The 15,682-nt window shown below is 31.5% G+C and overlaps 2 protein-coding genes across 9 annotated transcripts in view; both read left to right on the forward strand.

Annotated features, from left to right (window-relative positions):
• The window catches only part of LOC139488088 (lethal(2) giant larvae protein homolog 1-like), a 48,736-nt gene extending 40,566 nt beyond the window's left edge, over nucleotides 1-8,170 (forward strand). For 4 of the 8 annotated variants that reach the window (XM_071273454.1, XM_071273456.1, XM_071273455.1 and 1 more), the window contains 3 exons: nucleotides 2,368-2,486; nucleotides 3,219-3,280; nucleotides 6,465-8,170. In XM_071273454.1, the coding sequence (XP_071129555.1) occupies nucleotides 2,368-2,486; nucleotides 3,219-3,280; nucleotides 6,465-6,599 (316 nt within the window). In that variant the 3' untranslated portion in view covers nucleotides 6,600-8,170. The remainder of the gene's footprint in view (nucleotides 1-2,367; nucleotides 2,487-3,218; nucleotides 3,281-6,464) is intronic. The other 4 variants (XM_071273457.1, XM_071273461.1, XM_071273460.1 and 1 more) reach the window with 1 other exon arrangement.
• A 5,716-nt stretch (nucleotides 8,171-13,886) lies between these two features.
• Nucleotides 13,887-15,044, forward strand: LOC139489912 (acetylcholine receptor subunit beta-type unc-29-like). The gene has a single exon (XM_071276758.1). It carries the CDS (start codon nucleotides 13,887-13,889, stop codon nucleotides 15,036-15,038), a length of 1,152 nt encoding a protein of 383 aa, XP_071132859.1. The 3' UTR covers nucleotides 15,039-15,044.
• Nucleotides 15,045-15,682: the final 638 nt, after the last annotated feature.

Here is a 15,682-nt window from a genome sequence, read left to right on the forward strand (position 1 = left end):
TTTCAAATCTATTATTTAATCATTTTAAACGTTATTTTTTATTAAAGTTTTACAAAATTTTATACTTTGCTGAAAAATTGAAACAATTTCTTTTAATGCTTGATACTTCTGAAATATAAATTTACTTGTCTGGCTTGTGGAAATCTTTTAAGATGTAGTCTTGTGATACTTACCTAACATTATTATGATACTTTTGCTAATAGCATGCTTTTTTATGCATTGGGTATTGGGATTTTTGACTTCGGTACAATTTTGAAAGGAATTGTTAGAGAATATATCATTGGATTACTCCCCTTCCCACATTTTGGTGATGGAAGCATTATTACCTTAGCTTGTAACACCCAATATTTGCAAAGAAGTCAATACTAAAATTTATGTTAGCAAATACTGTGGATACATTTATTTTCGTGGATTGAGGAAAATATCCATTTTAGTGCATAATTTATTTCATGGTTTTGTCAAAATCTGCTTAGATACCTGCAGAAAATTTGTAATTCGTTGGACATAGGTATTTATGATTCCTGGTTTACCACAAAATCCACAAAAACTTGTATCCAATGAATAATATGGAATTCACAGTATATAAATTTCAAATGAATTGGTAGACTCCTGTGAGTATCAATGTTTATATTCTACTTCACTTCGTTCATACGAATATAAAACATTTCTAATTTCTATATTATGAATAACAAACTAAAATATAAAGGATTGAGATGGCACACAACCAGTTTTAATTAATTAATATATGACATAAATTTCGATAGAGTCCAAAACAACTTCCTCAATGAACAGTAACATGCATCTACAAAATAAAAGACAAAATATTCTTTTATTTTGTTGAGGCCAAATATAAATATATGTGTGGTTCCAGTAACCCTACCGTCCCTACTTTTTCGGCTTGAAAATAGCCTACCCTAAAGATTTTATTGTCATTTTTCATTGAGCACTGTTAAAGTCAGAATGTTGATCCCATAGACTCAATGTAAAAAAAAACACAAAATAAAAAAAAATCCCTACCTACCTACCCTAACTTTTTTTCAGATGTAACTGGAACCACACATACTTTTTTATTTGGCCTGATGCATGTTACTGTATAGTTGTTTTGGACTCGATCGAAATTTATGTCATATATTAATTAATTAAAACTGGTTGTGTGTGTGACAGAAAAATTGATATCATGTTGCTTCAGGCAAACTGTTTCAATAATATACCTGTCGAACTGGTTATTCAGTGTGTATTTTTCTCGATCAATGAAAAAGGCGGGAGAACAACCTTTTATAGTCGAGTAGATCGAACTACTTACCCAAAAAATAAAGCTTAAGCAAATACATACGCTAAAGTTCCAAAATGAAATAAATATAGAATATTGTATTGGTTTACTGATACCAAATGGTGGTGGTAGTACTAACATGTGTGATTCATTCGCTTCTGCAATAACTAATTGCTTTTTGTGTTACATTATTATATATAATCTACCTATTGTATGATATTTACAATTTTTATCATGCATGTTTGAATTGAAGTTATAAAATTGTGAATGAAAACGAGGAATGTGTCAAATAGACAATTGTCTGACCAAGCATGTTTTTCATATGCAGCATCTGAAAACTAAAAAAAATCTTTGCATAGATAATTTTTCATTTAAGTTTTGTTGATTTTGAAAACAACTTTCTTTAAAAATTTGTGAGGAATAAAAATCAATTTTACAACAGCACTTACAAGGTTTTTCACTTATTATGCTTATTAAATAGAAAATAACATGCAACATCATTTTAAAAAAACATTATTTATTGTTAGTCGTTTTTAAATTTTTGAGGGTTTTGGCTATGAACTAGGAAAAAAGATAAAACATGATAATAAGTCCACTACCGACTTGTCGAAGGAGACTTGAGGTTTGCACTCCATCAGTCAGTCCACAATCAGTTTTCCACACTCTTTTTCTTCTTGCTTGAAGATATTGATTTGATATTTGGTGCATTGGTTTATCATGACAAGATACAGGATAAGTTTAAATTTTGTTCAGAGTCTGATTATTTTGTGCAGTTTATATGGTCTTTTGTCTTAAAAAATAAATCACTAAAAAATCTAGTTTTCTGCACCTTTTTTTTTTTTTTTATCATGCTTGAAGATATTGATTCAATAATTGGTACACTGTTTTATCATGACAAGTTACAGATCAAATTCAAATTCTGTTATGGTCTGAAGATTTTGTGAAGAGTTATGGTCCTTGGACCTAGAAATCAGTTTTCCAAACTTTTTTTGTCATGTGTGATGTTTGTTATATAATTATACACCGTGACAAGTTTTCAATCAAATTAGCATTTGTTAAAAAAAAAATTTTAAATAGATCATTTTGTTTGTTTTTAGACTTCAAGATAGTACCGTGGTAGAATCAACAACATTAATCACTTCATCTGAGACAACAGTGGTGACCACAACAGAGGAGACAGTTACACACACAGTAACAGCTGGTGGGGACGGGCCAGGTTGGTAAATTATCACTTAACATGTTGGCAATGTGGTATTATTAGCTTTCCTTATATCCTTGGTTATATATGCTTTCAACTAAATATCTTGCAGTAGCTATTAAATTGTAAGCATTTGTGGAAATACCATCATTTTTGATATACTAAACATTGAAACTTTGGAATAATCAATAAAATAAATCTTCAAATTTTTACACATAATGTTTACTGCACGGTTTTTAGAAAAGGATTTTTTTTCAAACCATTCTTTGCATCTAAATGTTAAAGCCTCCACTTCATTACAAAATCACACTACATCTTTACAATTTCAACAGCATGACCCTGTATGCCATGGTTAATTGCACAGTTATGTCTTCAGGTGTACTGAAAACATTAACAACTCAATTCTAAATGATATACAGCTACGGTGAAATATTATATATATTCAGAACATTTGCATGTCAGTAATTCTCAGAAAAGGAAAACAGAGTATTCGTTGAACTTTTTTTATTCTATAGAGCATGCTAGCAACTGTTGGAATATTCTCTAAGAGTCCTATACCTGCTAGGAAGAGCATGCTAAGAAATAGTTAAATTCATCTCCCTTTACTAAAGCCTGCTCAAATAGAGCATGTTATGCTGTTGCTAATTCATTATCATTTTAATTTCTTTGGTCTACTTGTCTACACAAGAACAAGTCTTTAGCTTATTTCATTATGTTAATTGTGTTTTTTTATTTATGTTGTCCCAACAGAATCAGTCAATGTTGATGATGATACGAAATCTACACAGCCGATCGTTACTACAACAACACAGGTGAGAAGGGGGACAACTCTTACGGCAAACCTTTCTGGTGGTAGAACTTCCTTATTACTAAAATTCTGCTGTATTCTCTCATTATTCATGCATCTTTTTATTGTCCTCAGGTTTTTCTTTTGTTCATTTTCATGTTTAGTTTGCAGTGAGTTTTTGCTTTATTAGTGTGTTTTCATTTTGCCCAAGTATTAACTCAAAATTCTTACATATGTAAAAATTGTAAGCTAGTTATTGTTAATCATATATGTAAATATGGATACGCTGGAATTCTTCCACCACATGAGGCTTAAATTAAAATATTGTTTGTTTGCCCTTTACCGACCGACCCTATCAATTCGTTCCGCCTGAAAATCTTTTATTTGCATTTACCAGCAAGATTTTATTTTATTTTATATTTTCGTTCCTACCAAAAATCTTATATTTGTATTTCCCGCTCAAAACTTTTTTTACCGGAATCCTCGGGTTTTATCTTTACGTATAAGGTCCAGTCCGTTTGGTATCACCTGAGCGTTTGACATGAACACTTCCATTTGAAGTTTCAAAGCATTTGTTTGAAATCGATGTTGAACGCTTTCTGAAATCATGATATGAAGTACGTTACTCTGTACCTTGGGTTCATTTACAAAAAAGTTTGTTTGATACAAAAGTATTAACGTGTGTACAAACTAATTTGTAAACGGACGTTGTATTCTATGTAGGGATGGCCTTTTGTGATCCGCATATCAGAATGATTATGTTAACGATGCCGCTAAATTATTTATATCTGACATGAACCAAAAGTGACAAAACCCTGTAAAGTGGAGAATATCTGGCAGTAAAATCGCCAAGTTTTTCATACAGATCATTTATAAATGTGATGCAAAATACGTGACAATTGAGTTTTAAGTCTTATAGCGTTTTTATTGGGAAAAAAGGCACACACGAAATTTGTAACACTAGGGACTTTTTCTACTAGTAATATATGTCTGCCCGGACATTATCTTACCAGTACAAAGTTATCTCTTATATATTTTTTTTCAAAACTAATAGTCCCAGCGGAAAACTTATTTGCAAAAACAAAACGGACAAAAAAATGACATTATGCAGATTTTGTATCTATAAAATAAAATATTTTACCTACCTGCCTACCCATGACAAATAATATACCGAGCCAAGTTATTTTTTTGTGGAAAAAAATAAAATATTTTACCTACCTACCTACCCTGTTTCAAAACATAGGGTCGGAAAAGGGCAAACAAACAATATTTTAATTTAGGCCTGAGCAAGTTCATTATTTTTTTCTTAATATGTAACTGAGATATGTTGTAGTGAGTTTGAATTTTGTACAAGATTTGCTTTTGATTATTTGAAAGCTTTGTTCATTATAATTCATGTTGTTCTTTCAAATCTGAAAGGAGTGTCTTAAGAGAGCTTGTCACTCTTCCACCACATATTTCATTGTAAAAAACAAATTATAGCCTTAAAACTATTTGAACATTATTATATATGCACACAAAGTAAGATAAAAATGTTTATATGTTCTCACTGCAGCAAGTATGAAATAATATTTTTCACTTGAGACAGTTATAATTAGTTTGATATTAACCCTTTCGCCGATGAGTCCTGGTTTACCGGGATTCACGCTTCAGACAGCTGATGATGAGTCCCGTTTTACCGGGATCGGAATACCTCTTTTATATTTCCCGCTCAAAACAGTGCAAACATGAGTTATGTTTCTTTGATGAATACCCGGATGAAAGTGTAAACATGGCGTTTCCGTTTGTAGAAAACTGTCAAAATCAGAGGAAATTTACGGAATTTACGAGAATTTGAAATGAGGGAACATTTTTTTTGAAAGAATATGGAAGAATTGAAGCCAAACTAGTATACTTTTTTGACATAAAATGTCGTTTTATGTACAAAACACTTGGAATGGACATCGTTCAGTGTGAGGAATTTGTACAGCCTCATAAAATTTTTCAAAATTTTGCCGTTTTGGGTTAAAAAAAATTATGATTTCCGGTCAAAGAGCAGAATTTTGAGAATTTCACCTAGATAATGCCGAAAATTTGAATATTTTATGAAGAAAAAATTATCAAAACATGAACAAAACGATGAACATGGTGTTAGTGAATGAAATAAATACACAAATAACTACAAACAAGTTTTTATTGACATTTATTATGAAGATCTCCCACTTGAGATATAGTAGCCAGGGAAGCCATCGTCTCAAGTAGCTTCTGTCTGGGCAGCAATCGGTGAAAGGGTTGAAATTTAAACTGTCAAAGGTGGAGAAATATTGTATTGCATAACATTCAGTGTTGGATATTGTTTCTTTGATTAGTTTTAAAAGATATGGAAATAATCTTCATCTTTTGCCTGAAGAGTGTACTAGTCAAGCATGGTCACCTTTTTTTGTGAATTAAGAATAGAAATTTCAGAAGAAAGCAAGAAAATTTGAAGTTATTATTGATTTATAACCAACAAGGAACTAAAATCAAATGAACCACATGTCAATTATAAAAAAAAATCAATTAGTTAGAGAAAGTATAAATCAGCTAAGAATTGAGAGAAATATTATCATTATATAATGTATTTTATATATTTAACCTTTTGTTACTGTGGATTCATATATTTTTGTGGGTACCAATTTACGTGAATAAAGGGAAACTTAAATGTTTAAGGATATTTATTCCTGGTTTTACCAAAGTCTGCTTACACGCCTATAGAAATTTTGTTATTCGTTGAACATATAATTTCATGGTTCACCTATACCCACAAAATCCACTCAAATTGGTATCCAACGAATAATGCACAGTATTCCTTTACCAAAACATGCCTCTCTGTTTAAATTTGTATTTTATGTCAAATCCCTTATTTTATAATTCTCATATCTGTTCCATCTATACTTTGCATCATACCTCTTAATATTTGTGGCATGTTATGTAGTATAGAATGGAACAATTATGCAGTCTAAGAGGTTGATTTTATGTGGCAATGTTTTTATTGATATTGCATTGACAACAATGACAGTGTTATACATATAAATGAATAACCTTGCAGATTTATTTTCAAAATGAGGAGGGGGGAGGGGGAAATACATTTCATTGTACAAAATGCATGCAGACTTGGATACATAGCTTGAGTAATATATTGAATAATATTTAATGCACATATTTTACTTTAGAAACTTTTTCTGTTACAGGTAACAACTGATGTGAATGAAGTTCATGATAAAATAATTGAATTGAAGATAACAGAAGATGATGCAGCTCTTGCTAAGAAAAATCTACAAGAAGCAGAACAGATAATTTCTACCGAAGCTCCAGTTGTCAGTTAGACTGTTAATGCTAAGACTTGCCTGTTAACATGGGGCCAGAGATAAAATGGCAATAATTCACACTCTTATCATGAATAATAAAGGAAGAGAAATTTAACTATCTATGTTTAAGATGTGCTTAAGCTTTTGTAAAGGGACATTTTTTACTATTGTCAAGTTATTTTAAGAATCATTCCAAGATTATAAAACTTATTTATGAAACTGCAACTGCTATTGTGTAATGTGAAACAGTGTGATTTCTTGTAACATGTTAAATGCTTAGCCTGGTTTTTGTGTCAGTGTTATTAAAAAGTGTACATAGAAAAGGATAACACCTACATGTACTAAGTACTGCTTGGAGAAAAGACCTTTTGGTTTAGAGAATATTTTATATTTCAGTCTTCCAAGTTCAACTGCATAATAAGTAGAAAAGAAAGATGTTTAAATTTTGTTATCTTAGATTTTTACATTATTTAGACATTTTATTGGGTTAGGGATTGACTTGTGGTTGTGGTGTATTTTTTGTGTCGAAATTGGAACCAATACATTTAATTTTTTTCATACTAGTGCAATGTAGTATAGAATTTTTAAACATATTTTTTTTATTCCAAGCGTATTCTCAGACAAACATACAAAATTTTAAAGGCATTACAAATTGCTGGCAAATTATTGCTACTTTCATTATCATGGACAATAATAGGAAGAAAATATAAATTGACCTTTAAAGGCATTATATATTTTGTGTAATAATTATTTTATGATTGTAAACTATGTATTGAAAAATAATAAAATTTATTTAGTTAAATTTGAAAGCTACTTTGATATTTATCAAAATTGAATTCGTACTGAATGAATATTCAATATTCAATATAATTATTTAGTTATAATAAAGGTTGTACTTCCAATAATTTATATGATTATACCTTGCTTATAAATCTGCTCTACATCAGTTAAAGTTTACTTTCAGTATTAAAATGAAAATTTATAGAGCATATAAAGGAGGACTACAATATTGAGTTATGAGATTTGAATATTTGTTAACAACCTTTGCCTCTTATTTAGTAGGATGTAGAGCTTTTGTAAAAATGAAGAATAATTTCTACATTAGTGAAATGTTTATATTGGTGTTTTTGATGAAATAGGTTGTGTACCAATTGAATAGTTATTTTAATCTTTGTTAAAATTAGATTTTTAAACAATCATGTGATTAAGAATTTTATATTTTTAAATCGCTTCAGTACTGTTTTTTCCTATGCATTTTATGATGGCTTTTTGTGTGTGTTAAGTTGAAAACTACATGTTTTATGTGCCTGTCTAAATATATGGTTGTTTCTTGTTGAAGTAGTGCAAAGAACAAGTTTTTGAAATTTTATGCATATTTCAGAAGAAAATGAAAACAGAAGAAAAATTATGATGAATATTTTTGTGATACATTATTAGATTAAGTTGACCATCATTTTAGACCAAAGAAAGCTATAGAGCTTTTAAGGATCCATCCATTTTATTTTCATAAGAAAGCTTTTTTCATGATGTTTAACATGTACATGATATTGTATAGAAACATCTCACTACTAATAAAATGTATAAATTGTTTCAGTTTTCATTTCTTGTGCCTTTAAAAGAGCTTATCAAAAGTATAATACTACTGTTAAGTACACAAAGTACACCAAACATATGTTTTGTCTATAAAACACTCATCAGTAATGCTTGAATCAAAAGAGGTAATAAAAGACCAAATCAAGTCCCTAATATTCTGAAAGGTTTTGCCAAATACAGCTCGAGTCATCTGTTCCTTAGTAATTGAACAATACTATGCATAATATAGATCTACAAAGAATATTAGTATCTATTCATGACACTAAATCAGTACATGTACAACAATTAAAAAAAAAAAAACAACAACACAAAAAGCAAAGGCACCAGCTTGAGGTGAAGGCATTTAAAAAAAGAAAAAAATAATTCATGAGTAGCAAACTTGCACATGAAGTATAGAATAGTAAAGCCTATCATTATGATCGATTGTGTGTTATTTGCATTGCAAAGTGCTGCTAAGGTTCTTGATGTTTCAATCAACATTTGACTCCTGTAAAATGTAGATATTATCATATAACAAAAACTTTATAGTTAAGTACACCAAACATGTGTTTTTTCTATAAAATACTCATCAGTAATGCTTGAATCAAAAGAGTTAATAAAAGACCAAATTAAGTCCAAAGTTGAAAAGCATTAAGGACCTACAATTCTGAAAGGTTTTGCCAAATACAGCTCAAGTCATCTGTTTCTTAGTAATTGAACAATACCATACATAATATAGATCTACAAAGAATATGGTGTATATATCTATGACACTAAATCAGTATAGCCACAACAACAAAAAAACACAAAAAGCAAAGGCATTGGCTTAAGGGGAAGACAAAAGTTAGAAAAATAAAATAATAATAATTCATGAGTAGCAAACTTGCACATGAAACATGGATTAGTAAAGCCAATCATAATGATCAATTGGGTGTTGTTTGCAAAGTGCAGCTAAGATTCTTGATGTTTCAATCAACATAAGACTCCTGTAAAATGTAGATATTATCATACAACAAAAATTTCTCAGTTTTGTCCAGTGGACTTCTCATTATACTGGTCTTACTAGATTTTTATGGTTTTTTAACCATTGAACCAGTGTTTATTAAAGGCAATATCAATTCACCCTTTATTAGAGTTTGAAGAAATTGCAAACTACAAAAAAATGATTAGCTAAAATAGGTAAAAGAAATGGATGCTTCATTCCTTCTAAGCAGATACCCTTGGTTACGAAGTTTCAGTCTGATATGTCAATTGTTCTTGACAACTTGTTGAAGCAAATAAAAAAAAAATCTGCATTTGACATATTGCCACCTAACTTTTGATCTCGGATATTTTCCAACTGTTCACTATCATCACAAGTAATGGTAGAAAAATCACTGACACTGGAGAACTGACACAAATTTCCTTATTCTGCTCCGAAAGTGTTGTGTGAAGATAATGTGACAGTAAGTCAAAGTGAAACACCTAACATAAATCAATCGATAAGAAACAAATGTTTATTATTATGATTTTACTGGTTTCGTGTGAAAAAATGCATCAGAGTCGAGACATTTGATCAATAAAGTAACAAACATGAAATATTTGATTACTAGTATTTATTGAAGAGCATTGATGACAAAATATTCCTAAAAGTTTTGCCAAATACAGCTAAGTTAACCTGAGGTAGAATTGCCTTAGTATTTCAAATTTCAAAATTGTGTTAACAGTTAATTTATAATTATGAACATATCAATGATTACTCAAGTCAACACAGAAGTGCTGAGTACTGGGCTGGCGATACCCATTCCTATGAATATTAAAAAAATGGTCTAAGAAATCAAACAAGATTGGGATCACAAATCTTGCTTTCTAGCAAAACAATATGCCAAACATGGTAATATTTTATGCAAAGCACAAATATGTCGTCATTCACATCAAAAGCTAACCAAACCTTTAATCAGACTTATTCCGAATGGATATAGTGACGATGGGTCTTTGCATCGTAAATGAAACACTTATTCTAAAACCAGTTGTTGGCATGGGAGGGTTATGTTCTCGTATATTTTAAACTGAGTTTTACTGTGCGTATTGCTTTGTTTTTGTTTATTATACATTGGCTAGAGATATAGGGGAGGATTGATATCCCATTAACCATGTTGAAACCTGCCGAATGTTTGCACCTATCGGGATTCTCTGGCTTTTGATAGTCTTGTGCATGTATGTCTTTTTTTTAAATTATTTTGTTTCATTTATATGTTTCCGAGTTTATTGTGGCGTCCATTTTCGATGATATAAATCACTAATTGATAAGGGGCCAGCTGAAGCCCTCCTCCCAATGGTGGCCTTGAACTGTTTCCTGCTCTTAGTTCGGGTTTTTTTTTACACACTCCCCGTTACCACTCTAAATTTTAAATGGTAGAATACGATGTAAATAAAGGCAACAGTAGTATACCACTATTCGTAATTCATAAATCGATTGAGAAAAAAATCCGGGTTACAAAATAAAACTGAGGGAAAAGCATCAAATATAAGAGGAAAACTACGACACAACATTAAAATGTAACACGCAAAAAAAAAAGGACTATAATACAACAATGGCCATTTTCCTGACTTTGAACAGGAAATTTTAAGAAAAAAATGGTGGTTTGAACCTGGTTTTATGGCATGCCAAACCTCCCGCTTTTATGGCAATGTTGAATATAACATAAAAATGACAGGACTACAACACAAATAAATGGGAGAACATATAGGACAGAGAAACACACGAATAGTTTAAACATATTTATTGATAGTGGATTGGGAAACAAGTTTTGCAACTTATATTAATCCCTTTCCACTTTGCGAGTGCTGCCTTGTAGCGACATTATCCTGCTTTTTTTTCGAAATCTACAATGGTGCCTTTAACGTGCAAGAGATAAGTCTCTCTCTTAACACATGAATAATAGCTAACAGAAGGTACCAGGTTTAAACTTTAATACGCCAGATGCGTCCACACAAGACTAACCAGTGACGCTCAGATAAAAAAAAGTTCGAAAGCCAAAACAAGTAAAAAGTTAAAGAGCACTGAGGACCAAAAGTTCCAAAAAGTTGTACCCAATACGGATGAGGTTTTCTGCCTGGAATAAGAACATCTTTCTTATTTAGAATAATTCATACTTTTGCAGTATTGTTTTTGTCGAGCCTGCAACTTTTGTTGCAGAAAGCTCGACATAGGAATAGTGATCCGGCAGCGGCGGCGGCGTTAGTTAACTTCTTAAAAGCTTTATATTTTAGAAGGTGGTAGACCTGGATGCTTTATACTTTGTATATAGATGCCTCATGTTACGAAGTTTCCGTCAGTCACATGTCCAATGTCCTTGACCTCATTTTCATGGTTCAGTGACCACTTGAAAAAAAAGTTCAGATTTTTTGTTATGTTGAATTCTCTCTTATTATAAGTAATAGGATAACTATATTTGGTATGTGCGTACCTTGCAAGGTCCTCATGCCCGTCAAATAGTTTTCCCTTGACCTCGACCTCATTTCATGGATCAGTGAACAAGGTTAAGTTTTAGTGGTCAAGTCCATATCTCAGATACTATAAGCAACAAGGCTTGTATATTCGGTGTATGGAAGGACTGTAAGGTGTACATGTCCAACTGGCAGGTGTCATCTGACCTTGACCTCATTTTCATGGTTCAGTGGTTATAGTTAAGTTTTTGTGTTTTCGTATGTTTTTCTCATACTTTATGCAATAGGTCTACTATATTTGATGTATGGAATGATTGTAAGGTGTACATGTCTAGCGGGCAGATGTTATCTGACCTTGACCTCATTTTCATGGTTCAGTGGTCAAAGTTAAGTTTTTTAGTTTTGGTCTTTTTATCTAATACTACATGCCATAGGTCAAGTATATTTGGTGTATGAAAATATTTTATCATCTGTATGTCAGTCGCACAGTCGCACAGATTTTATATGAGCGTGACCTCATTTTCACGGGTCATTGCACAGTGTTAAGTTTTTGTAATTTGGTCAATTTTTCTTAAACTATCAGTAATGGGTCAAACATATTTGTTGTATGGAAGCATTGTTAGCTGTAAATGTCTGCCTGTCATGGTATATCTGACCTTGACCTCATTTTCATGGTTCATTGGTCTTTGTTTAGTTATCTTGGTTAATGTTAAGTTTATGTGACAGTTGTTTATACTTAGGACTATCAACTTAATATCAATGATTAGTAAAGAAGGCGAGACATTTCAGCGTGTGCACTCTTGTTTTATAAAATGACTATATAATAGATATACATGATAAAACCGAAGTGGTGACTAACTACAGAATAAAAACGGATACATGACATAAAACAACCTAAACCAGCACATAAAAATTCACAGCCGAGTTAGCCAAAGCCATCAACGCACAAAGTGACGTCACATTTGAATTTCTTAAAAAAAATTCCCAAAAATAAGATAGAATTAGGATAGAGTTCAAGATTAGATTTGTAATTAATACTGATATAACATTTATTAATAACAATGAAAATTACAATACTAATTAATATCAAATTGTGGTAGTAATAAGATAATTAATTGTATTATCTAGCTTTGTCTGTGTTTCTTCTGAATCAAACTGTAAACCCAATATATCGTATAAATTTTGTTGACCCAAACTAAAATTTAATAAATGAACTGGGTGATTAATTATCTTTACCATGACACACGAATACAACAGAAAAAAAAATAAGATTTACAACTACAAACGTTAAGACATTTGACAAAATCCGATGAAAATAACAAGTATTATAACATCAAAACTAAATACATGAATTTGGGAAAGAAAAGTACCGTGACACGTCTTATAACAATGCGAATTAACACTCAGCAAAACAGCAATCGGGAATAAGTCAAGTTCGGTAATTACAAGATCAGAGTGAGACGACATACCACAATCTAACACGTGGTAAAAATGTCCTAAGCTTGTTTGGACAAAGACACATCGTATGGCTCATTCAATTCGTGATTGTGTCCGTTAATCATCTGAGTTACCTCGCTTTTTGAGATAAATTATGTAAGTTTGAATAAAATGAATATATACATTTTGTTTTAAAAAAAGACAATTTCTTCTAGCCCTAAAAATCATATTTGATTATATTTAATAGTGTTGGAGATTTTGTAGGACAAACACCCAGAGTTCTATAAAAAAAATAAAAATAAATAAATATAAATATTGATTCTGATATAAGAGACAAAATTAAAATAATCTTTAAGGACAAGAGGAGATTGCCAAAATCTGCAATTTTACATCAATTTTTCTAAACCTTGTGCATTGCTGTAGCTCATTAAATATGGTTTTTTTTTCAAACGTTGGAGTTATTCAGACTCTGATGCGATTTTTAAGTGACATATTGCTCAAACTTAGATGCATTTAGTGATAATAGCCATGCTGTTCATATGTAAATACATATATCATGACACACGCATTCACTTGATCTATGCTTAACCAACTCCAAACCGATTAAAGTGGTTATAATTCAACAGTAAATCCATATTTCTAAATTATCTATATGAATGTGTAACTTTTAAAACACAAAGTAATATTTACCTTTAGAGATATCACATCCGTTACAAATGCATCCATATAATACAAACCCATTAAATCTTTCGGGTACGCAAATACTAAAGCCATGATGTAATGGTCGATCAATCATTTTCTTGAAATTGTATTCAAATACTGCATTTCAATTTTTTTGGTTTTACAATGCAAATGCTCGTACACAGCATGGGAATTATACAGCATATACTATTTTTTTGCTGTATCTTCTGTGTGTTAGGAGATAATATATCAACCTATAGGGACCTACATAATTTAGTATTTAAGGATTATGATGCAGAGATTCAACCTATGCCTACGGACAACGGGGAATTTAACATAAGTATAATTTTCCATTTGTTTGCCTTCAACAGCTTTAACGAAGTAGATGGTGTATTATCTGTAGTGGGCGCTATCACTTTTTTCTGGACAGATGAATCTCTAACATGGAACAAAACATTGTATGATGGAATCGACCAAATAATTGTACCACAGTCAAAGGTATGGACCCCTAAAGTGATTCTTGTAAATAGTGCTGATACTCTAGCATGGATCGGGTCTGACTCATCGTTTAACGTTCGGGTTACCAACGATGGCAGACTTCACTGGACACCAGGATCGGTGTTAAATGCCAAGTGCTCTGTTGATGTTCTAAAGTTTCCATTTGATTCTCATTCTTGTGAGTTACTTCTCTCTGGATTTGGGTATCACAACACTGTCAGACTTAAACCAATCAGCGCAACTACCGAGAACTCGCATCTTATTCTGAGTCAACTATGGGAGTTGGAAAGTACTTCGGTTGCAAATGATCTTGAACATGAAAGTTCTTTTGAGGTAGTTATAAATTTCAAGAGAAAACCAGTTTATTACACTGTTTTGGTGTTCACACCCACCGCTGTCTTAGCTTTGCTTAATCCTCTGATATTTATGTTACCTATAGAATGTGGCGAACGGTTGTCTTTTGGGATGACTATTCTGTTATCATACATGGTGTTTTTAACACTGGTGTCTGATAAACTTCCAACCACATCAAATCCGATGTCCTTCATGGTTATTTACATTATACTATTGTTCGTGACCAGTGCATGCATAACCATGTGTAATATAATTAACATGAAGTTATATTGGTCTGAAGAGTCGGAAGCTACAGGGATTCAGGGATGTTTGATCTCTTTTTGCTCCAAATATCGCCAGAAGAACTCTATTTTAGATGTGAGCGACAAAAAAAGAAAACCAACAACCAAGGATTTTGTACGAATTCTTGATAAAGTTTATGTTTTTTTCTTTTATACAACTATATTGATAATATTTATAGCTTATCTAACCGTTACAGCTGTATGAAAGATGAAGAAGACGTTTTGATACTGAAGTAGAAATGCAATGTATACTAGCATGATTTGTTTCTTGAGTCTTTTAATATAGATTTATTCTGCATCGTATTTTAGTTTTTATTTATCACAGATGGACACAAGGCTAACCATAGGGCTACAACTACTTGCGGAAAGCTTTATATTTCAGAGGGTAGAAAACCTGTTTGGACGATCCATACCTTGTATACAAATTCCTTATGTTATGGAGTTGTCATATGTCCAACGTCCTTGACCTTATTGTTATGAACTGCTTAAAGTTATAGTTATTTTGCCATATGATTTTTTTCACTTATTGTGAAAAATAGGATAGCTGTATCTGTAAGCGATAGGTCAACTATGATTTGTGTATGGCATGATAACTGTAATGTGTGCTTTTTTGTCTGATCTTACTTTAACCTCATTTGCATGGTTCGTTGGTCAAGGTTGTTATGTTTTAATCCGTATCTCAAATCTCTTCATTAGTTTCGTTCCTCTCAAGCACTTTCTGGACCAACCTTCATCATGTAAGCTCAAATTGAAACTTATGAAAGTCACGAATGTTTTATCAGACTCCAACACGTGAAGATGTATTGACTATACGTAACTTGAAACAATAGTCATTTTTTAAGGTCAACT

Source organism: Mytilus edulis, chromosome 9 (assembly GCF_963676685.1).
Source record: "Mytilus edulis chromosome 9, xbMytEdul2.2, whole genome shotgun sequence".
Classification (NCBI taxonomy): Eukaryota; Metazoa; Mollusca; class Bivalvia; order Mytilida; family Mytilidae; genus Mytilus; species Mytilus edulis.

Excerpts from the sequence above, each read along its gene's own strand:
- LOC139489912 (XM_071276758.1), top strand. The coding sequence starts at position 13,887 with ATGGGAATTATACAGCATATACTATTTTTTTGCTGTATCTTCTGTGTG.